Source organism: Neodiprion fabricii, chromosome 1 (genome assembly GCF_021155785.1).
Source record: "Neodiprion fabricii isolate iyNeoFabr1 chromosome 1, iyNeoFabr1.1, whole genome shotgun sequence".
NCBI lineage: Eukaryota > Metazoa > Arthropoda > Insecta > Hymenoptera > Diprionidae > Neodiprion > Neodiprion fabricii.
In genome coordinates, this window is record NC_060239.1 from 33,043,588 (window position 1) to 33,066,668 (window position 23,081).

Here is a 23,081-nt window from a genome sequence, read left to right on the forward strand (position 1 = left end):
CAAGTGTCGTCAGGTCGTGAGACTCATCAGCCTTGACGATGAAGTCTGGATGTTTAGATGAGAGGAACAGAAGAGAAATTGAAGATGAAAATGCACGAAGTGTAATATGAATTTCTGGCGTATTCATCGTATACCTACACGTTCGTGGAAGTACCTCGAGTTTCTTCCACTAGAAAGTACCATCCACTCGTCCAGGCATCGGATGGCTCAGCTAGTCAAGCACGTTCACTGCAAGTTGGAACGGAAACTCGAGATACGCAGGCTTCTGACGAAACGAACGAGCGTTGTTATTCGTATAATACATTAGTGCATCCGGCGATGCTACATTTCTCCGACCTGCAATGTGGTTACGAAACGATTGACGAATAAACGGAGAACGCTACTTACAGCCACGCCTGCCTTGCTCGTGATCTTGATCGTGATCTTACTCTCCTTTCAGTACTGTTCATTGATGCTAAGAGCTTCTGCGAGTACAGCAACCGCGGAGAGTAAAAGGCTGAAGTCTAGATCGTTAAGGTATCATGTAACGCACCGAGGCCACGCCCTGACAATTTCGGAAATCGCGAGCCTACGCTGCTTCGGAAACCTGTCGATGACGTGAGCATGAGTTAATTTTACGACTCGCCGGCCTGAGCGAGGAGTATTAAAATTGCCAAATTTCCAGATACCTCACGTCGCGGTGTAGCAAACATTTTGTTATTTTTTTATTACTGTATTCGGCCTTGTTCCTATAGTGCAATTTCCAGCGCCGTTAAACCCAACGAAGAAGACAGAGGATCCTAAATGCGTGGCAGGTTCGATTATCTTTTACTAGTAGTTTCTTTCTCCCAGCGTTGCCGAACCGGTTTCGATGAGCAATTCTCGATTCGTGCCTTTGGAAGTAATTGGGAACGGATTACAGAAAACGTGATATCACGATATATTACTCCCTAGGGCATTCGATGGATTAGAGAATAGCGCTGTATCCGCTAACTTCGATGAAGAAAGCGAGAGTTACGCTACCGATTTGCTCCAGACTGCTGGCCATGAAAAAATATTTAACTTTCGACACGGACATGGGTTGCATTCTTCAGCGCGAGATGACTTGCCGCTGGATATGGTACAGGACGAGCTAATGAACCACCTTGCTGGGTGGTTATGGAATCGGCGATCCTCAATCAATATAACTTGGACGCGTTTTTTTTTTTACTCGCAGCTTCTTAGTCGTGTTTTTATTTCTTGAACGAAACGGGCATCGAAGAAGTGGGGAGTTGTCTGCCTCGTCTCGTATACTCGTCAGTCGAAATATTCGGTGACATTTACGGGTTTGACCGTGTGCGTTTATGTGTGCGTGTAGTTTATCTCCCAAAGTTTGGGTATAAAAGGTTGGTGGTCTACGATGGAAGGTATCAGTCGTTCCCAGTGTTCAGTACAGTTCACTCAGCAAACATGAACACTTTCATAATCGCCCTCTTCGCCCTGATCGCCGGAGCTTCGGCTGCCGCGGTCCGAGAGCAAGAGAAGTTTGTTCCCATCGTGAGCCAGGTTCAGGAAGTGAACCCTGACGGATCATTCAAATCGGCATACGAGAGCGCCGACGGAACCATTCAGCAATCCCAGGGAGGTTTGATCAACGCGGGCCAAAAGGACGAAGCCCAAGTCATCGAAGGTAGCGCCACCTGGACCTCCCCGGAAGGCATTCCCATCGCCCTGAAATGGATCGCAGGACCCAACGGTGTTGAATTCCAAGGAGAGCACCTCCCGGTCGCCCCTCCAGCACCAGAAATCCCTCTGGCCATCCAGCGCAGCCTGGAATGGAACGCGGCTCACCCCGAAGAGGACGTCAAGCCCAAGGCCTAGTAAGAACCTCCACGACGACAGAAACTTCGTACGAGCACTACGATGAAGCCCAGTAAATTGTTAACCTGATGACTACTCTCAATACCTGTGTTAACTATACACAACACCTACTCTTACACGAAAACACACACATCTACACAAATACACACATTTCGTATGTTAATTTCCTGTGAATAAATTCTCTTTTGACATAGAATACAACATTCTTTTACTTTCACTGTATAATAACCACACTTGTACCCGTACCCTCCCATAAGCCTTCGAATATTCTTCGATATATTTCGATCGGACAGTCACCCGTTTCATTTGTGTAGCGTTCCCGTATTGGGACTCATTTCGTCTCTTGACGTCGTAACATGAACACCGTTGTGGTTTTGTTAGGTGACAACGTTGAGACGGTACCATTGTCACCGGATCGATTGCGTATCGATTGAAATCGATCATCGTCGACAAATATACCAGAAAGATTGATAATCGGTGTGCTTTGAGTTTCTAGCTGAAGTCAAACTTGTCAAACCTTCAATTAGCTGGTATTCGATAGATTGAGACAATCAAGTTCCTTCCTGACCACAGACTCTTTTTTCGTCTTATTTAACGCCAGCTCTTCTGTGGCTGTTTATAGTTATTAGTCAGTTTCACTTTTCGTAAACCGAGAGAGACTCTAGAATGACCAAGTAGCCGGTCTCCTCCCATATTAGTATACGAAATATGCAACGTCATATGCCAATTTCACTAATGCTAATTGATAACCAGTCGTCGTCTAGATAAACACAAGAACTGGTTTTTAGGTACAATATCTATGGGAGTCAATTACCGAGCGCATCTAACTACGCACTACCAAAATTATACCTACTCTTCAACTTTATGCTTCGCGTCTTAAGCTGCACATAAATTTCACTCCAAAAATTACATGCAATTACCGAAGCTCGATTGTACACCCTTAGGTTTATTTATAGCTCTAATATAGGTAGACGCATGCTTTATATTATGCGAGTCGATAATTTCAGTATTGTTTACCCCTCGTTGTATCGTCGAATTTTGAAAAACGTGCGCGCAATAACTGAGTTCGCCGACCAGAAGCGATCGAGGGGGGAATAAGTCACGCAGACTTAGTTACGCATGTTGAGTAATTATTGAGTGCGCAATCGGGTACTTGTCTCTTCAGCGTAGACCCGGAGTGTATTTCTGAAGTTAAATGTTACGTCTTTTCGTCAATGATGGACGTTAAGATAGCTTTAATCAGTTTTAATAGCGATTAATCTGAAGTAAGATTCAAGAATTTACGCTCTTCGGAATGAATAAGAAACCTTCACCTACCCACTAATTGCTCAACGTTTCCTCGAACGTTCTCAAGATCTTTGAGAAAGTACAATCGGCATAAATCGGAAGATGGTCCAAATGTTACACAACTACGATTTACTCGTATTTGCCAGTGTCGACCTTTCTTTTTCTTTTCGAAATCAGATTCTACGGAACGAATCAACTTTTCAGCCGGTAAAATACTTTCATATGAAATAACGGTAGAAAGAGAAATGAGTCATGAACTGTGCGATGCGTGAATGATTTCGCACTCTGTATTTAAAATCATTAATCATCGAAATATTTTGTGGAATCAACAATCTGGCGCGTTAAACCCTATTTTTCGTGAGAATCGGATTCAACGTAATGAACTTTTTTTGTTAAATGCGAAACTATGTATGTTGCTAATTCAGTTGCGTCCTTCATGCGTTTGTCCTTCAGCAGACATTGAGCGGAACTTTTCGATTCAGAATGGCATCAAATGAATGACGTGACCTAATTCGTAACCAGGTAAATATTAACAGAAAGTTGATTAATTTCACTTTCGAGTCGAATTCCATTTCATCCGCATTACGGGAGATGGAGGTTTCAAGTTAAATGCATCGCCTCTGAAAGAGACAGTATCCCTCATGCTTCACTTACGAAGAATCGCGTAGTTACTGCATCTCATGGAGCAGGGAGGGGCCGTTAAATTACCGTTATCTGCATGAACCGGTATCACGCCATGCGTTCATTGACATTTCGATTAATATGTCAAGTCTTGCAACGAGATTCTGAACCGCCTATAAAAGCTGGGTGCAATCGGCACACAGTCATCACTTCACAGCCATTGCTTCCAAAGTCGCGACTAGCATCTGTAACAGGTAAGTTGCATCTTCGGTCCAAGCAGATAATCCGCCATAGATAGATATAAACGGAATAAACGCTAAGCAGATAATCAGTCGCAGTCACGTCGGTGATCTTTGAAATCGTATTTGCATGAGACAAAAACCATCGAGTACAGAATAATACCTACTATCTTCTTATTCCCATTGCTGCAGGTCAATCACCATGAACAGCGTCCTTCTAGCAGCCCTTGCAATTGTCGCCGTAGCTTCGGCTGCCAGTCCGAACGATGTGATAGCGATCGTCAGTCAGGAGCAAGACATCAGCCCTGACGGTAGTTTCAGCTCGAAATGGGAAACCGCGAACGGAATTTCGGTGCAGGAAAGTGGGACGCTCAAGAACGCAGGGCAGAAGGACGAGGCCGAGGTGATTCAAGGGTCGGCCGCCTGGACAGCGCCGGATGGTACTAAGTTGAGCTTGCAGTGGCTTGCGGACGAGAATGGCGCCAATTTTCAGGGAGCTCACCTGCCCACGCCGCCGCCACCTCAGGAAATACCAGCAGCCATTCAACGAGCTCTTGACTGGATCGCTGCCCACCCTCATAAAGAGGAATCCAGCCCCAAGGGAAAGTTTTAGGTTCCCGGTGGAAAATTTTATGCTAATTAACGTTGCGAAATAAACGATTATTGAATATTATAAACAAGTGTATTCGAGTTCTATCGTCTTGTTCTTGAGATTCCGATTGACGACCATGGCGATCGAATTGTCGGTGCCATTTGTGAATCGTCAAGACAGAATGGCCCCACAATTACACCAAGTTTAAAAGCTCCGTCAGTGAAACTACGTGAAATATTACTAGCCAATAATTGAATAATTAACCGAATAAAAATTCGCATAGAAGCCGCGGGGATCGCGGTAAAAATAAAATTCAAGCTACGCATGTTTATTATTCAATGGTACAAACTCTGTTTATTCCTCCATTTGAAAATTGAAAGATTCGTGCAGGATCTGGACAACTATTAATTGCTTCTCCGCTTACCGATCCGCCCGAGGCGCGAATTCGTTAGTCAATTTGGCATCGGTTTGATTGCATGATTGCGGTCACTACTTTAATCCTCAAAGTGTTATGAATGGGAGATTATTCACCCACTTGACATAACTCAAACTTATGACGCTAGAGTAGGAAAAATAATAATAATAACAACAACAATAATAACAGAGAGACGTGAAAATAAGAAAAGTAAAAATGGCGGCACGTGCACCAAAGGCGTTACATTGATTTGGAATTGAGGTCGAAGATCGCTTTTGATCTCCTGTAAAGAGGATTTCGCAATTACCATACTGCGAAAGTTTCGCTAATAGCTCTGCGGCCGAAGAGTGTACGCGGGTTGTGCATGAAAGTACAGGCTGCGGTGCCTGCAAGAGATCCTCTTCAGGTGCCGGACGCACGTGTTAGTAAAAGCGAAGGTGAACGTATACGTGGCTCTGCCGGTAGTCTTAGCACCTCTTGTAACTAGCAACTAAAGGCAACATAGGATCTTCCTCGTACAGCCAACCGCATGACCTCCTTCTGGCATACGCAAATCGGGTCTTGCGATAGTCATCATTCATTATCCTTGACGTACCAAACATGCTTGAAAACACTCACCTGGCATAACATTCTTAAATATCGGCCAGAAATGAAAATCTCATCTCTCTTTTTTTCCATCCAACGCGCAACGTGCAATTATCGACCTGAGAAGCTTCGACGTTCTATTACTTTGAAGAAATAAAAGAACACGAAACTGTGAAATCACCTAATTCGATCTCGGTACAATACAACGAAAGCCAATGGGTTTTCCTAAGCAGTTGGCTGGAACACGTGAGCCGTTTTCTCATCCTCGCAAAAGACCTTGTCCTTAATTCGCACCCACGCTCAGACCTAGGAACGGTGAGCTATCCTTAAGCCATTACGGGTTCACGATAGTTCGAAGTCGTGCAACGTTTGCGAGATACCACTTGATACTGAACATCGCGTGTTTCCAACGGTCGGATACGTCCTCATCATCCATAGACGACGACTTCGGACCATCATGAAAGGGACACGAGGATCTTAGATTTGTAGGAGTGTAAAGACTGCGTGAAATGGTTACCAAAGTGTTATGGAACAGACAGATACTGCGCTTTATTTATCAACATACAAACTAACGGTCGTCCATGGTTAGTGGAAGACGGGTTAAACTCATTGGTAAGTCTTCTTGAGCTCGGCCTCCTCGTTGTAGGGATGAGCCTTGGCCCATTCGAGAGCCCTGGCGATGTAGGGGGGAAGTTCAGGGGCTGGTGGGGCGACTGGCAAGTGAGCACCTTCGACTCTGGAGCCGTTCTCGTCGGCGATGTACAAGGTCTTAATGACCGAGCCGTCCGGAGCCGTGTACGAATACTCCCCCTGGATAACCTGGACGAGGGTGTTGTCGGGGCCGGCCTTGGCAGAGCCGAGTTCTTGCACGGAGATGCCGTTGCCGGACCAGGCATTTCTGAAAGCACCCCCAATATCGGTCTCCAGAACTTGACTCTCGATGGGCGCGTCCTTCTCGAGTCCAGAAGCTGCGAAGGCGGCTCCGAAGAGCATCGTGACGAAGATCTGGAAGTTTAATAAACGGTTTTAATCGGTTGCCTATAGCCAATCAGGGTTAATTTGGGTCGTTCAGCTGCGCAATTTAGTCAATAAATTTCGAGGGGTGGGACTTGACGCGAAGTTTTCTCGATCCAGCGATCAATTTATCCAACTGAATTTCCCGGTGAAGATATTTTTTGCTATAGATTATTTATACGAAAATTGTTTGACGAGAACAACGAATTATATCTACAACAATTTCACTGCAACTGATCGTATATTATGTATATGTTATATCACGGTGAGTAAGCACCGCTCGTAATCCATTCACAACGTACAAGAGTGTTCATGATGAAGCTGGGAGAACTGCTCAGGATTAACTGTGCTAAACTCGAATCTAAAATTGCTTATATACCCACCTATCTTGAGAATTTGGAATGCACGTTGTTTAACGTAACCAAAGGTCAGCGAAAATATTCTAGGTTTATCGGGTATTGCGAAAGCATACTGCTTGCCGAAATTAATTCGGTTGCGGTATAAGTATAAAATTCTGACTCTCGCATTGAAGCGAGAGCGATGGAACCTCGTCGTTGAAATCCATTTACATACGTAAGTTACCGCTTATGAAAAACTTATCGCCTTCAAACTGTTCGTATGGATTTACACGTTTGAACGTAAATTAAAAGAAGAACACGGAAATCAAAGGAACTGTTTTGAATACATCAAGTCAGAATTCATAACGGTGTAAGTAATGATAGTCAATATTCTTACAGATTTTATTTCGTATTCACTTCAGATGTAGCGTAAATAAGTGCAACGCCTTTCTAATAACGATCTTGAAATTAATTATCAATCGTGAATGCTAGCGTATGAACAACGAGAATATAATATCGGAAAAAACCGTCAAGGAGGTACATAAATTCGAAAAATTACAGCATCTGACATTTAAAAAAAAAAGAGATAAATATTTCCTACATTCGATCCTAACATCTGCAAACTTCATCGTGATATTCATTTTGAGTGATGCAATGACATAAATCATTGAGAAAAAAATTTGTATAAATACGCATCACTGCAAAAGGTCATGGCGCGATACAGAAATGTAAAGGATGCCACGGCAAAGATACATGGGATGGCGAACATGAGTCCTGCAGAACTCGTTGACATTATCAAAAATCTACAAATCACAAATTAAAACGTAAAACTGGTAATACATGTTGCCCCGTCTATAAGGAAGCGCATAATTCAGTTAATCGTCACCCAGACAAGATTGATGATATTATACCGACGGAGCTAAAATAAGCTTCTCGTCCGTCTAGCAAATTTGAAATTATTCAAGATTCGAACAATCTTTACTATTCCGCGTTAACGAAAGTATGTAAATACCATTGAGCACATGAAACCGAGTCATAAAAGCTTCGAGTCGATAGATAACAGGTTCGATTTTCCGCCTGGTCCTTGCCATTGGAGTAAAGACCTTGGCGCTTTGTACGCTTGTCGAGGAACCTTCTCAAAGGATCTCGATTAACGGTTCTCATAGTATTTCATCGCTCATTCACTGGCTCTAACGCGTACCCTAGAATTGACCGTGGTCGGGTCAACGTTCGCTCATTTAATTACATGTTCCGCGAAGCGATTAATCGTTTGAAACATGCGGTGCACCAGTTGGCATCGAGCGTAAAGAAGCACTGTGCCCGGTGAATCGTAGGTTAGATAAAAGATCCGCAGGCTAAATAATAACATGAAATCCACAAAGTATAGTTTACAATTTTTAATACATTTTTTTGTTCTTTATCGTACAGACAATTGGCTGTGCTTTTGCATTGACTCTTTTGTTTTTATATTATCACGTGGAGTGTGTGTGTGTGTGTGTGTTTGTGTGTATATATCCATATGTGTATGCAGTAAAAATAATAAATATGTACAACATTTAAACCAATGTTAGTATATCGTAGGCACTGGGGGTGGCTCTGGGTGGACGGGAACTCGCTGGGTCAGGTCTAGGGTGGATCAGGATCAAACTTGGTTCTCGTCTTCTTTCGAAGGGTGGGCCGCGTTCCACTCGAGGGCCTTCTGGATGGCCTCGGGAATTGGCGGGGCGGTCGGGATGTGCGCACCCTCCGGCTGGAAGCCCTCCTCCCCAGCCTTGTAGGTCAGAGAAATTACGACGCCGTCCTCGCCGGTGTAGCTGTATCCACCCTGGACGGCAGTGCTCTCGTTCTCGGCGCCGGCGTTCACCACGGAGCCTTCCTCCTCGGCCTTGATTCCGTTCGCCGATTCGTAGCTCCACTTGTAGGAGCCGTCGGGGTTCGGTCCATCCTGAGTTTGGGCGACGATGGCGATCGGCTCGTCGGCGGGTCGCGCCAAGGCGCAAGCCGTCAGGGCGAGAAGTGTTACCTGGAGGAGAAAGGGGGGATTAGATTACGTCACCGTTTCGCTGTCGCGGAGTTTTATAACGGATAGCGCAAGACGACACCGCGACGGATCATCGCGGCTAGAGGATAAATCGATTCCTGGGGTAACAAATCACCGTCGGATGGACGGCCGAGAGTAAATCTTTGTTCGTCAAAGCTTCGAAAGGACAACGTGAGTGTTCCCGGTGATTTATCGATTGTCGACCAATGCCCGTTCGGTCGTATTTTGTTATGGGACGAAATTTCATCTGGCGCGAGGCACCTCGCGGAGGAGCGCGACGACACCCGGATCCTTTAACCGGAAGTCAAATCGTGACTTCGAGATCGTCTGCACTCGATGACACCACAGATATATTACATCCAACTTCGAGATGTTCGCATTGTCGAATACAGTTCCCGACCGCTCGGAGTCCGAAATGAATAATCCAATTCAGCACTGTTGAACCAAGCGCGAGACGCGGCACCGAAAAGACTGCGAGGATCGTCTAAAAGACAATGAGTCCCGAAGACAGTGTCTCTTCGCTTACCAATGCCGTGTACATGATGCAGCCGTAATCGCCAACAGCAAGTGTTTGTCAAGCAGGTAGGCCGTCGGCATATTTATACCCCCGAAGGCATCACCAACACCAAAGTCGGCATGCGGCTTAACACCACCTGCACTTTGACTTACGCATGAATAATCCATACACACGAACACGCGCGCGTCTCGTCCCAAGTACCAACAAGGGCACACCAGGCATCGCTTGCATACGAGTGTCGAAAGTGTGCGAGGATGGAAGCCGATGACAGACGTGTTGGTATCGTTAGGTGCCTCCACACATGGAAGACGACGAACAACACACGACGTTGAAACACCGAGACATGGAAGCTGCGACGAGGGGATGCGGAGATACGGAGGTACGAACCTCCAGAGATCGCCGTACGTCGTATGAGTCGTTAAATGTCATCGGGTCTCCAATAAGGAAGGCTTACTCAATTGTCATATATAAATACTTTTCTATCGACATTTGTTTGCCACTGCAATTTTTCTCTTTTCAATCATTCCTGTATATTCTTCTTCTGGCCAACCGTCCGCACGCCACAGAGCGCCGATGCATCGGATTCTTCCGCGGCGTCTAGGCGTCGAGCGATTCCTGGGTGATGTACATTATTTTCATATCAACGTGTCGTTCCGTTCAACTGAAACGGGTTCAAAGCCGTAGAAATTTCAGCTTCGCTCGAGCTTGGAAACAGAGCGCCTGTTCTCAAAAGGCGCTTGCGACGAGGAAGAATTCATTCGTGAATCTGGGGGGTTCACGGCGCTATTGTATTCAAAATTAGCATCGTATCCTACGGAGCTACTGACTCTCAAAGCATACTTCAGATATACGTTTGAACCCAGCTTTTGAACACATTCACGCAAGACTTATTGTCAGACAAACAAAATTCCTTCCTCACAGTCGCTTGCTAAACACTATAAATCTATCTCAGAGAAAAAATTTTTTCTTCAAGCCCCGTACTAAAGTTGGGCAACGTCTCGCGTTCTTGTGGTTATCCATACATCGTCAGAATTTATTTGCACATTTTGTCTCTATCGGGCTGTTTCAACCGGCCGGTGACTCAGGACCTTCAGCTTTTGGAGCGTGAACCTCATTTCAGCCAAGGATCGAGTTGATAGATTGAAAACTCGTCATTTCATGACAGTTTATACTTTTCACCTCCAAATACCGGGTAAATTCTGATGTACGTCCCTGTTATGTTAAATATTTGGTACACTGCATCAGACCAGGTAAGAATTACTCCCTAAAATTATATATTGAATGAACGAAATTTATTCTCGATGTTTAGCTGCTAATTAGTCGTGAACAATTTGACATTTTTCAATTCAACGACTCACTTTGACCGAAGCTGTGTACGTGATGTGCGTAGTCGATTAAAAGCTTGCTTCTTCGTGTTCTTGACTATTTAATTGGCTCTTTTTATTTTGCCGGCATGATCGTTTACCGCAGTACGTATTTATCATAATTTTCTACAAACGCAGTTAGAAGTGGTCAGATTGGCAATCAGTTACAGCAATAACGAGTTACGTGACTGTGCGGACGGCAGGTATAAAAATCGAATCAATACTACTATTCAATTAGATTCCAGCACATCGCCATTTTTCTTTTTGTTTTTTTTTCTTTTTTCGTTTTGATTCGACGAGATCGTTGTAATCTCACTGCATGGTTAGACCGTCTTGAATATGGGATTATCGATTGTCCGTATTATAGATATATCGCCAAAGGCAGGATGATTTCGATCGGCAGATAAAGTGAGGAAAGATTCTCTGAGTAATCAGCAAAGTTTCGCGGCGTGATCCATCGCCTCGGTTACATAAACAGCACCTACTCTGCACGAATGGTTTACGGTCGTGTCTATTTCATTGTCACTTTCATTCGGCGTTGGCGTCGGCGTCGGGACGCAGGGCATACAAAATGCGCAAAGATACACCGCTGCTGCCGCTTCGATGGCACACCGACATTCGCTGATGCAATCGCAGCGTAGGTATGTTAATCGCATCCTCGAATAAGTACGCGGTAAATATAATGTATAGTACTATAACCATGATCAAATATCGTTGCAAAACCGACGGACGGAACGTCTGCCAAACAATGGTTGAACCTTTTCTGCTATCACTCGTAAACGATCTTACCGTAGAGAGATGTAAGGGAAATTTTTTTTAAGAGAGTTCGAAAATGGAAATCGAATTCCAACGATGTCCTTCACGTGCTCGGTTCCGGTCGTGAATTACCAACCAACGTTGAATGCATTTTTCTTCAAGTGTAATGTAAAGATAATTCTTCATGGTTGCAAATTCCTACGGGCAATGTGGCATCTAACGGTTAGGGTAGACCAACAAACAAGGCCGACGGGTTATAACGCAGGATTTACACTTCCAGTTCTACAGCTTATCGGAATGCCAATTTTTCATCATAGCTGTTTGTTGCAGGCGTAGATCTGAACTTTTTATATGGCGCCAAGTTCTTGCTTCGAAGCCTCCTCTGTCTCGCGATGACTTCTGAAGGACGAAGATCCGGAAGATAGAGTTCGATCGAACGAGCTCTTACACCGCATTGCTTTATAATGCATACGTAGAGCTACGGCACATAGGCATTTTGGTTTGAATTCGTTGTATAACCTTTATTTTTTGACCTTTAGAGACGGACTGATGACTGAAGTTGTTAACAGCTCAATTAAACTAATCGTGATCGTTTCGGAATGTGAACTAAACATTTATAGCCCATTACTCGAATGAAATTGTTATAATCCCTGATTTGCGTCAAACATATTACCGATAATCGACTTACAATTATCGAGCAAGACTCACTATGTGATATGCTCAGGAAGGAAATATATATTGGGTTGAAGGTCTGATGGAAAAAAATACGATAATTGGGTAAATTGAAAAGCATATTCTCTTTATTGAAAAATCGAAGTGGTTAAATTAGGTTTTAACCAACGTACAACTCATGCGTAAGACTTCTTGAGCTCAGCCTCCTCCTTGTAGGGATGAGCCTTGGCCCATTCGAGAGCCCTGGCGATGTAGGGGGGAAGTTCAGGGGCTGGTGGGGCGACTGGCAAGTGAGCACCTTCGACTCTGGAGCCGTTCTCGTCGGCGATGTACAAGGTCTTAATGACCGAGCCGTCCGGAGCCGTGTACGAATACTCCCCCTGGATAACCTGGACGAGGGTGTTGTCGGGGCCAGGCTTGACAGAGCCGAGTTCTTGCACGGAGATGCCGTTGCCGGACCAGGCATTTCTGAAACCACCGTCAATATCGGTCTCCAGAACTTGACTCTCGATGGGCGCGTCCTTCTCGAGGCCGGCGGCGCAGGCGGCTCCGAAGAGCATGACGACAAACAACTGTGAACGAGAAAAATTGTATATTAATAATGATTATTCACGACGTGAAAAATATCGGATCTAGCTGCGTTAGAAATTGCAGTCACGTGCCAAGCCGGGACTTGGCGTAGTTATGACGAAGCCGAATACCGAAAGTGAACTTACAGCGGAATTCATGTTGACAGTTCGGCTGTATAATGCTCTGTATTTCGATACGGATTTCGACAGGACTTTTATAGTCATCCTCTCGTATACTCGGTGATGGAGGGGCAAATGTCAGACATTCTCTTGGAAAAATAAAAAACGAAAACCTGCCCACAAGCTTAACAGTAATGTCAGTTCCAAAAATTCTAACCAGCGACTAGATTTGCTCGTACAAATCTAAGATCTTCGTCTCCACTCGCCGATTGCCTATAAATATGAATATTTGGGATACCTTGACGGTATCACACACAAACAATCTTGCAAGATCTGCCAAGTTAGTATAATTCTGGCTGCATTTGTATTTTCTTAGATAATCGAGGTACAAGTTTTCGAAAAGTTCGTCGTTTTTATATAGCTAGTCGACGAGTAATAAACAGAATTTATGCAAAAATTCAGACCCCAGAGTAGTATTCGAAATATTCGAATACCGATACAGCGGTTACTTCGTGTTGGTATTCACACTGTAATGGCCAAACGAGTTGTGATAAACTTCAAACATCAAAGTTTCTTTCGACGTGTACGCCAGACTGCTATTTTAGAATCACGAAGTGTCACACGAGGCCGATATAATAGCATGCCGACTGATTTAACGTTAAATTATTTTCGACGTAATCGCTTCTCAAGGAATTTAATGAACAGAATTTGCTTGAGAATGTCGTTCTGAGTCGTTTTTCAAATTATATTCTTATTTTCAACTAGCCACGCAACTACACTCAACCACAAACATTAAACCGTGATGATATATTTTAGGTTGAAAACTGCTGTCGCTTATAGACATCGATAGTTAATTGCCATTGTCAAATTACTGAGTGAACAATCGTCGAAGTTCTTACACTTTGACGACTTGAGTCTACGGAGGCTTCGAGAGTACGAATCCCAACATCGACCCTATTGGATCATTTTCACATCATGAGTTATGCAAAGATTGAAGACCTTTTTGCCATAGCCTGCGCGAAAAATTCTGTTGCGCGGTTGACATTTCTTATTTTTTTTGTCCATTCTTTCATTCGGTAGAATGCATGACATTTGCCCCCGCCTGCAAATTCGATTCAAATATCACTGGACAAACCCTGTCGAATTCCGGAGTGTTGCAATTTCAGACCCAAGTGCTCACAGTGCTACACCATTATCGCGAAACCCTTGGTAAGTATTTCAGCCCATAGCAATCGGATACAGCTATCTTCGTCTTGAGTAGAGTCCCAATTCGCCGGCTTCGAACCAACGATCACACTCGTTAGATAAATCTTGTTCACTACATGCTGTTTGGAGCCGTCTGCGTTGTAAATCCTGACAAGGACGCACATGTCGGAAATCCAGTCCTACGAGATGTGAGTTTGAAGCGTAACTTCCAAAGAGCTGAACAGGAGGCTTGATCGTCTTCCATAGGCTTAGCAACTCACAAGCCGTTTATTGAAATAAGCTAAACCGATACACACGTATTTTGCTACAAGAGGCTTGCCTCCTATATCAAAGAATCGACACGCTTTACTTGGCTTTCGCTCGCCCCTTCAACAAGCCAGAAAATGCTAGGTGAAATACCCGACGAACACGAAACTGATATCCAGATCTCAACATGACCAGATGCTCGGGCTTTGTATAACGATTATCCAAGTCTGCATAACGCCTGCAGTTTAAGTCAACAGCATAATTATTCGCTGCGCATTAAGATTTGTTTATCGAAAAATTACAGATGCAGATATCCTGGGGTACGACGGTCAGACCTTGTTGCCCAAGCTAAGAGTTACGCGTAATTGTTCGGGTCATTTTGTAGTCCAGTATAAGTAATTGCGACTGCAAGCAAGTTGAAGTGTTGTTTTCATCTGGCAGGGTCCAGACTTACAGACGCCGAGTCTCGCGAAGATCAGATAATCATGTGTTCGATCGCCAATTGTTTCTTCGCTGTAAGATAATACACGCGCACGACTGATTCACGGCATAGAATTATTGGTTCTCCGATACTCGGGTGAGTATAATCGTTACCCTGAGTTTCACACACACCGTAAACCTTCTTCCTACCTGCGAGCCAATCGCGACGAAAGATACTTATTCTTAAAAACAATCCCTGAAAATGATAGCGTGAAACAAAAATATGTTGAGCGAAAGTCAGAATCCTCTTGGATAAAAAAGACCGGTGCGGTATGATGGGCCAAGGACTTTCCGGATCGGGCGATACAATGCGTAACCATTATATCCTTTCCAAACCTTTTGCGCAGAATATCGAACACCGGTTGAAGAATGCGAGGAAAAAGTTTGCTGAAAAACAATCCTCGTGCAATCCTGAAGCATTACTCAACCTTCGACATTCTCTGCATGCCGCCACCCGAAGGCACCGTCGTCTTGTCCTTGGCCAATTTCACTGGCGTGAAAGAAAGCGAGGGAGGGGATGTTTTAGGGTGATTTGAAGTGACGCAATTTTTGCACATTGCATTGTGCTAATTGCGGGTTAGGTGTGAATTAGGAATAATAAGACGAGCTCTCTGACCGCGGAGTTTGCCCCACCTTGGGAGAAGGGTTTTACTGGCAATTTGACCCACGCATCGCGATAGCGTGTTCGTCGGGTGTTGTAAATGAAAGTATGAATTCAAATTCGGCTCGTTTGCATCGCGACGCCTCGCGCGAGCAGCTTCTTGGCGCTGCCGGCTAGAATCTTTTACTTTTATATGTCAAGGTCGTCCTTGGCCGTTTTTATTCCCCACTCGCGTAAACTTACCACGGTCTCATCTTCGCGCGAACCTCGTCTCTGCAGGCTACCCTCGGGCCTGAGGCGTAAAAAACGGCCGATCAGCACCGCCGCGACGCCGTCCGTCCGTCGGTCCGTCCATCCATCCATCCATCGATGTGCCCACGTACCCATAACTTCGTTACTAAACATGTAGCGGCTGCCCGCTTGCCGCAGGTCGGCTTTTTCCCACTTGACATTTACCTGCGGTACCTAACTGATTGTGAGATCACTTCGCGACCTCGTGCTGGCTCGTGAAATAACCACCGTCTTGGTACCCGGGGTTGCAGTACTGGAATGCGAGATAGCCTAATTATTACGTACAAAAAGAAAATCTGAAAGTGCAATATTTCGCTACCACAATTTTCCTTTTCCAATATTTTAGGGGGGGTCATTGCTAGTCTAAGTCCAAAATTTCAGCCAGATTCTGCGATAGCTTCGGCCGCCGTCTTGAATTTATGGTTTAAGTCGGAAAATATCGGTCATTAACAAAAAATGACAACAATCAAAGATATAGAGAATTAAATTTCCTGCAGACTTAGTTACGACCATTTTTAGTGCAGAATTGAAAATGGGCGAGTTATTTGACAAAAACAAATACCCCGATAAATTCTGGATTTAGATTACCAATGCCCCCCCCAAAAGATTAGGAAAGGCAAATTGTGGTATCAATTTTAAATGCAGATTCCGACTGGACCAAGCCTCGCCTCTCCAATTTCGAACCCTTAGGTCACAACGACGCCTCGACGTCGGGGGAAATGCGTTTCAAACAAGGTATCTCTCCGCCGACAGTCAAGTCGCAGCCCGGCTGATCGAAGATTAACTCGCGTTACTCGTTCTGCCAGTAACACAATACCATTAGCCCACGATGATCTCGCAGATCATCTGCGCGATATTGCGAACCGTACACCTTATACTCGTCGCTAATACATAATAAGGGTACGATCAGTTCGTGTCTTTCTCGATTATCAGTCTCGGTTACCCAATCTGCGTAACTCTAAACCATTTGCACGTTCCGACCTTGCCGACGTCTAAGCGTTACTATTACGTATAGAATCAAATTCACAACGCTGTATTGTCTGTACGGCGAATTTTTTGAAATTTCAGGGCCTTCGATCCCACGAAATTCAATCCCCATCGCTAACCGAAACGAAATCCGTGAATACCTGTATCCAAATGTATCTTTTACACTCGCTCCGAATTCTGTATAATATATCAGTACAAAGGTTGGCGTGTCTTAGCCGCCTGCAATCAGGCCCAATTTCGCCAGCGTTAAGCGGTAATTAAGTCCAATCATTAGCCTAATACGAAAACGAAAAATTTTCGTTCCATTTCCGCAATAGGCCCTGTCGGCACTTTCGTGTTGAATAAAGATCAGATCGAGGCGAGAGAGATAACGTGAAAAGGTGCATGTGCGGAGTCTTTTTGGCACTTACACAACGATATCGTACGACTCGGGCGTCTGTCAGAGTCCGAGCCGAAGGATCGGGCGGTAAATAACTCTGCTCACACAGGCGTGAGAAAACTGCGCAACTTTTAATTATCTGGAACGAAAAATGCCCCCCGGTATTAGACGATTCTCAATTCTCGCAGCAGCTTGGCTCGCGTAAATTGCCAGGTAAAATAATATCGCAACGGGAATACCTGGGCTGCGAATACGTGGCCTTCTGATTCCGCGATCGCTAATTCGCACTCGAAGATTGGCACAGACTCGAGGAGCATCTGCGATTCTCCCTAAACGAAGCAGCCTGCAATACCGGCGAGAAGATACGGTAGTTTATTCCAGGAGTCAATTAAATCCCCCCCCCCCCCCCTCCCCCCTCGCTCCATCATCTTCTCCACCATCACCGACGATATTTACACGGCACTTACCTACTCGCCTGGTGAATGTGTAAGACACGTAATTCAACTTTCGTTTTCGAGATATTGACCTACGAGGCAGGCATTTCATTGAAGAGTAATACTTTGTAATCAATGTTGACGAGAAATTTTGCGCCTACTTAGTCGTTTCGAATAATTGCGTCGTTTTCGTCTCATGATTCTCTGCATTCTGCAGTTACCAAAATTTCTGTTGATATATAGGTGTACCCTCGGCATTCGAAGAGATTTCTTCGTACAGGTAATTTAAATGTCATTGGTGCAGCTTTTACTTTCGGTGTGTGATGTATTGATTTGTTGAAATCCTTGCGATCTTTGTCATTCCGCTTTGTCAAATTACGGAATTTTCTAATAACGAAAGAAACACCGATGAGTATGAAATATACAGTGAAAGAGATTATCTTCTATTTCCGCTGACTTGTTTTGGAACGTCTTTCGAATTAGTTCAGAGTAAACGAAAGTAATAAAAGGGTACAGTCGGTTGGGAAAAAAATGGTAAAACATCAAATTTGAAACTTTAAACGAACCTCTGCTCGTTCGGTTTTAAAAAATAAACAACGATCGAAGAGCCAATCACACAACGATAATTTTGCACTGCCACAAGCACGTGGAATAATTTCAAGGTTAAAAGGTCAACATTTGACTATTCGAGAAAAGAGAGTAAAACAAATTTACAGGATACATACATCCAATAATTTTTTACAATTCAAATTTTGATTACAACATATAATTTATGCCTGAAGCAGGACAAAAATTTTTCATACAGTGAGATGAGACTTACGGTAAAAAAACTGACTAATAATCAGACGAAACTGGTTAGCTTTTAAGCCGGTACTAAATCGTGCATGCATAAAGCATTCAACGGATGGCCGCACGTCGATAATGCGCTTTTGGTATTTCAATGCATAGTCGAAGTTTTTGTTTTATTTTGTCTCCGGACTAACCGGGGGTAATTAATGGGAAACTGAATAGGTATCGCTATTCGAAATAGCTCCGATGAGAAACAGAGTCCCAAGATGTAAGGAAAAAAAAGGCCAATAAAATAATACTTGTCTCGCATTCCGGTGGTGACGAAATAACCGCCCGGAGCTGTCCAAGGGTGGGGTGGACGTAACGCGTATCTGAAGTAGGAATAGTTCGACAGATTACGAATACCAGCCGGCGTTACGACAGAGCTTGTCCTCCGAGTACACCGAAAAAAAATAGATGCTCTGTATTCATTACCCTGCACCCAACGGCAAACCAGTTTGGTGGGCCTACGAGGTGCATGCGTGACATTTTACGGCTAGACTCACATGCATGGGCACACACCGTGAGTTTCAAATTTGTGGAAGGCTTTGTCCGAGGGCGCGATCGGTTTGCTATATAAGCTCGAGGGGAAGCTGATGCAGTCAGATCAGGTTCATCCTCTGTCCCATCATGAACGCTTTACTGGTAAGCCCTTCGCTTATAACGTGATACTAAACCGTCAGCGCAGTCACCATTTTCCGACGATCGTTCCAGCCGCGTTAATTCTTCGCTCAAACTTCAAATGTGAAACGCGATTTCGTTGAAAAACAATCGTCTCGTCCGTATAATCTGTTTTGTGCTGGTTCAAAATTTCGTGAAATTTCTCATTACTGTCGCAGAAGTACCATTGCCGCGTAACTTTATTCTCTGATCATCGCGGTGACGTTTTATAGACTTCAGCGAATCTCAGGCTGACCGAGTTTGTCGGGGGCGGTGCGAATGTGACGTGAATCGAACAATTTATTTGTGGATATATTATACGAGTTGTGATTTTTAGGGTTGAAACAAGAAACGCTGTTTCAACAACACAGATTAGTGTATTTTCGAATCCAGTAACAACGAAAAGCTAAACCCCGTGCCGTACGACCTTTTTCCCACTAATCATAGTTCCGAAACGTGACGTTGCAGGCTAGTTTTTTGATTTTCGTCGTATCGCAATAACGAGTGATTGTCTTATTTTCAGGTATTCACCGTCTTATTCGCCGGCGCCTGCGTGGCCGACGTTTCCCACGTCGTAAACCAAAAGCCCGTTATCGAAATCCTGAAGTATAACCAGGACGCACGTCCTGAAGGAGATTGGAACTTGGATTTCGAGACGCAAAACGGCATCGTCACCAAGATGGAGAGCGACGCTGACGGGGAAATGCGGGGAGAATATCACTACGTCGACCCTGATGGCAAGCCCGTCGATGTGACCTGGGTGGCTGGCCGCAACGGATTCGTTGCTCAAGGATCGTCCATCCCTGCTGTCCCAGACTCCGTGGTCCGCGCCCTGAAGTACATCGAGGAACACCCCTACAAAGAGCCCGTCAGCAAGCCTTGATTTCGCCAGCTAAACAGATTTTGGCTGGACGATGTAATAATATACACGTTATATATACATACGTATAAAAATTGATAAATTCGAATAAATTTTACTCTACGTTTCAATCCTGTTATATTTTCTTAAACGATTTGAAAAAGCTGCAGAATCCCGGTTAATTCGATTTTCGAATATTCAAACTTACATACGGTACACAATTCGAATCTCGTTTCTCTCAGTCGACGAAGATTTCATCCACGTTTGTGAATTTTTCCAGTTCGATGCAAATTAATACGACAAATAAGCTCCGAGATCTCGGTATCAGGTTCGGACTTTCAACTTTTTCGTAATATATACGGGAGATGATCGACTCTCTCGAAAGAGAGAATCGGCTTCGGAAACGCGTCCGCTAATTTGCTCGTCCAACAGGTGGTTCGATACGACGAAATTCGACGGGTGTTTAGGCTTAGTTACCGACCTCGGGTTCGCCGGAGTTAACTTGGTGAACGTCGAGATATCGACGCCGAAACTCCGTCGACAAGTTGAATTCCTCGGCGATACGGATCCTCGGATGCTCACTGCGGAATTAACGATCGAATACGTAGCTGCTAGATGTCGATAACGAAATCGGCCATTCGGAATCTCTCCGGCCAATCGGTCGCCCGGCGATGTCTCGTAAATTATTTTACTATGCCGCGGATCAAGTTCTACGACTTATTCGAGCTGATTGTCGTGAGAAATTTAAGCCGAAGGTAATCGGATCGTCTTCCTTCGAGTGCCAGAAGAAAGTCGGGTTCGTTGACTGAGAGACGATCGTGACCGTTATTACACCCGAAGTTACCTTATCGGGTGGCAACTGATGCACGCTTGAATTTATCATATTAATTTTCTACCTGCACCTGGTGCGGCAATTATGTCTTAAAGACTGCATCCTCGAGCAACGACGATAAGCGGTGCATTAAATTTTAATTGCGACACATCGCGCTGACCGATGCTCATTTTATAATGCTGAAAGATGCACTTTCGAAACTTGGTGATTTATCGAAGTGGTATCGCCGGTTCATCCTCCTCGCGATTTACGTCCCTTCGTGTCATTGGCCAAGATATGTTTCTGATAAATACAAGGCTCTGATTTTTCTCAACCGTTTGAACGACGTGCCGTAAAACGACGAGAATGCTTATAATTATCCGCACGTGATTTCGAGCGTTCCCATAAAATGCACCGTGCAGTCTCATGGCGTTATGGGAAAAAATCTCACCGTCGTGAGAAACGTTCAAAAATCGAGTGAAAACATTTGCGTATTATTTCACTTCGTGTACGAGCAATAAATTATTCTCGGCCTCAAGTGAGCCTGGACTGGAACTAAAACATAAACGATCCTCTTGATGGATTCTCTCCAGGATCATTCCTACGAGCATATTATTACAGCTCCATTATTTCATACAAGAAACCGGGACAGTGTTTTGACATATCAAATTACTCCGGTCCTCGTTCTCATCGATTATAATCCAGAGATAGATCGGCCAATTTCAAGACGTCGTGACAAGGAAGCTCGCATTCTGGACGGGGGCGCAGGATCAGGAAACTGAACTTTCTCCATCTCTCTCTCTCTCTTGCTCGGCTGCAAGCCTCATTCCAAGATCGGAATAGAAGAAGAAAAAGAGGAAAAAAAAACGAAAGAATCCGCTCCGCCCCTTTGGCATAATTAGACGCTCTGGCTACTTTGACTTCCCTCCATGGCCTGATTGTGCTTGAGGATCTTCTCTCGCTGTTGCGCAACCGGAGTCACCGGCCTAATAACCTTTGTGCCTGCACTCCTCGCGGGAGGAAAAGAAAGGACTTACATACTCGGGGATAACTCGTTATTGGACATTATATGTACTTCCGAGTATGGGTTAGCGATTACTTTAGCACGCTATACGCGACGCGAATTCGTGAAATTATTTAAAACCACAGGTGAGCTGGATATGTATGCGCTGCACTTTCGATTCGGTTCTTATTTTTATCTTGGATAAAACGCAGGGGCCATACTATTTATTTCAGGTACAACTCGAATCCGGAAACACTCGCTGATACCGCTAACCGAGTCGACATTGGCGTTGGAAGAAATGTAAATTTTTGTCGAAAAAATATTCGAGAAATCAAACGTTGCGCAAACTGGTTGAATATGCGATTAACCCGTTCAAATGTGACACATTTTCAGAGCTTTGCAGCTTGTGTTTTTTTATTCGACGCTGTATCGTAAGCGACTCTCCCGCGTGATTTTGCACATTCCAGTCGGCGTCCAGGACTGTGTAAAGTGCGAAAAGAAGACATCCGGTAATTTCCTGAAGGACGGTGATGAATATGACGATTTTTTTCCGCCGTCGAAGCTTCGCGGCTTCGCCCGAATCTTGCTTCGAGGAAAATTGAACTCGTATCAGAGCCGAACAGCTTATCGAGGGCACCGAGAACCCTGGGCACACAAGGCTGCGATTACGTACCGCTAGATATATCTGATCCCAACGTCACGTTAGCGTTTGACAAGCCGGCCAGATTATACGTATTATCGACAAGTGATCACCGCGCCGAAGTTCTCGATTGACACATGAACGAAAGTGAAAACGAGCCGGTGATTGCCGAAAGGTCTTTACGGAGATATCCAGCTCGGGAGTTCGAAGTTGCGACAAACGCCGCGTGTACCTATCTTCGTGTGTATTATACGCGTTCAAGATAATCGCTGGATTGCGCGGGTCGGTTAAATTCTTTGACCGATTGACTCCAATCTTTAATTCGTGGCTATTAAAGAGTCTCCCGCGTGAAAGTAAAAGCTTCTATCTACAGTCGTCTGCACGTAGCTGGTATCGGTTTCGTTATGCTAGAGAATAACTCATGATTTTGCAGGAATCCACCTCTCGAGAGACTCTCTTCAGGATTCAAGACATTTCTCATTCATATTTACCGCGTTCAAACAGCAACAGAAGCGATACTCGAGTGAACAAAACCTCGATAACTGTAACTTGCAGCTCGTGTTAGATATATAACGTTTATTATTATTTACCAGACTAATCGCAAGTCCTATCTTTAACATTGGGATGGAACCGTGACGAGAAGATAAGGAGACGTGTATCTTTAACACATTGCGGTTGGTGGAACAA

General features: G+C 44.5%; 6 protein-coding genes across 6 annotated transcripts; 3 read left to right on the plus strand and 3 right to left on the minus strand.

Annotated features, from left to right (window-relative positions):
- Positions 1-1,373: 1,373 nt before the first annotated feature.
- LOC124181138 (endocuticle structural glycoprotein SgAbd-2-like) lies at positions 1,374-2,035 on the plus strand. Its single transcript, XM_046567411.1, has one exon. It carries the CDS (start codon positions 1,429-1,431, stop codon positions 1,837-1,839), a length of 411 nt encoding a protein of 136 aa, XP_046423367.1. The 5' UTR covers positions 1,374-1,428; the 3' UTR covers positions 1,840-2,035.
- A 1,916-nt stretch (positions 2,036-3,951) lies between these two features.
- LOC124182906 (endocuticle structural glycoprotein SgAbd-8-like) lies at positions 3,952-4,663 on the plus strand. The gene is made up of 2 exons (XM_046570718.1): positions 3,952-4,001; positions 4,179-4,663. Exon 2 carries the CDS (start codon positions 4,189-4,191, stop codon positions 4,597-4,599), a length of 411 nt encoding a protein of 136 aa, XP_046426674.1. The 5' UTR covers positions 3,952-4,001; positions 4,179-4,188; the 3' UTR covers positions 4,600-4,663.
- A 1,439-nt stretch (positions 4,664-6,102) lies between these two features.
- LOC124182672 (endocuticle structural glycoprotein SgAbd-1-like) lies at positions 6,103-6,979 on the minus strand. Its single transcript, XM_046570219.1, has 2 exons — positions 6,895-6,979; positions 6,103-6,583 (listed from the first exon to the last, which is right to left on the minus strand). Exons 1-2 carry the CDS (start codon positions 6,904-6,906, stop codon positions 6,185-6,187), a joined length of 411 nt encoding a protein of 136 aa, XP_046426175.1. The 5' UTR covers positions 6,907-6,979; the 3' UTR covers positions 6,103-6,184.
- A 1,333-nt stretch (positions 6,980-8,312) lies between these two features.
- Positions 8,313-9,626, minus strand: LOC124180132 (endocuticle structural glycoprotein SgAbd-1-like). Its single transcript, XM_046565244.1, has 2 exons — positions 9,498-9,626; positions 8,313-8,953 (listed from the first exon to the last, which is right to left on the minus strand). The coding sequence occupies exons 1-2, from the start codon at positions 9,510-9,512 to the stop codon at positions 8,573-8,575; spliced, it is 396 nt and encodes a 131-aa protein (XP_046421200.1). The 5' UTR covers positions 9,513-9,626; the 3' UTR covers positions 8,313-8,572.
- A 2,760-nt stretch (positions 9,627-12,386) lies between these two features.
- Positions 12,387-14,349, minus strand: LOC124174486 (pupal cuticle protein Edg-78E-like). The gene is made up of 3 exons (XM_046553694.1): positions 14,328-14,349; positions 12,997-13,021; positions 12,387-12,852 (listed from the first exon to the last, which is right to left on the minus strand). Exons 2-3 carry the CDS (start codon positions 13,006-13,008, stop codon positions 12,457-12,459), a joined length of 408 nt encoding a protein of 135 aa, XP_046409650.1. The 5' UTR covers positions 13,009-13,021; positions 14,328-14,349; the 3' UTR covers positions 12,387-12,456.
- A 4,563-nt stretch (positions 14,350-18,912) lies between these two features.
- Positions 18,913-20,071, plus strand: LOC124174489 (larval cuticle protein LCP-17-like). Its single transcript, XM_046553697.1, has 2 exons — positions 18,913-19,066; positions 19,605-20,071. Exons 1-2 carry the CDS (start codon positions 19,052-19,054, stop codon positions 19,962-19,964), a joined length of 375 nt encoding a protein of 124 aa, XP_046409653.1. The 5' UTR covers positions 18,913-19,051; the 3' UTR covers positions 19,965-20,071.
- Positions 20,072-23,081: the final 3,010 nt, after the last annotated feature.

Coding starts and splice junctions, on each gene's coding strand:
- LOC124182906 (XM_046570718.1), top strand. CDS start 4,189: ATGAACAGCGTCCTTCTAGCAGCCCTTGCAATTGTCGCCGTAGCTTCG.
- LOC124181138 (XM_046567411.1), top strand. CDS start 1,429: ATGAACACTTTCATAATCGCCCTCTTCGCCCTGATCGCCGGAGCTTCG.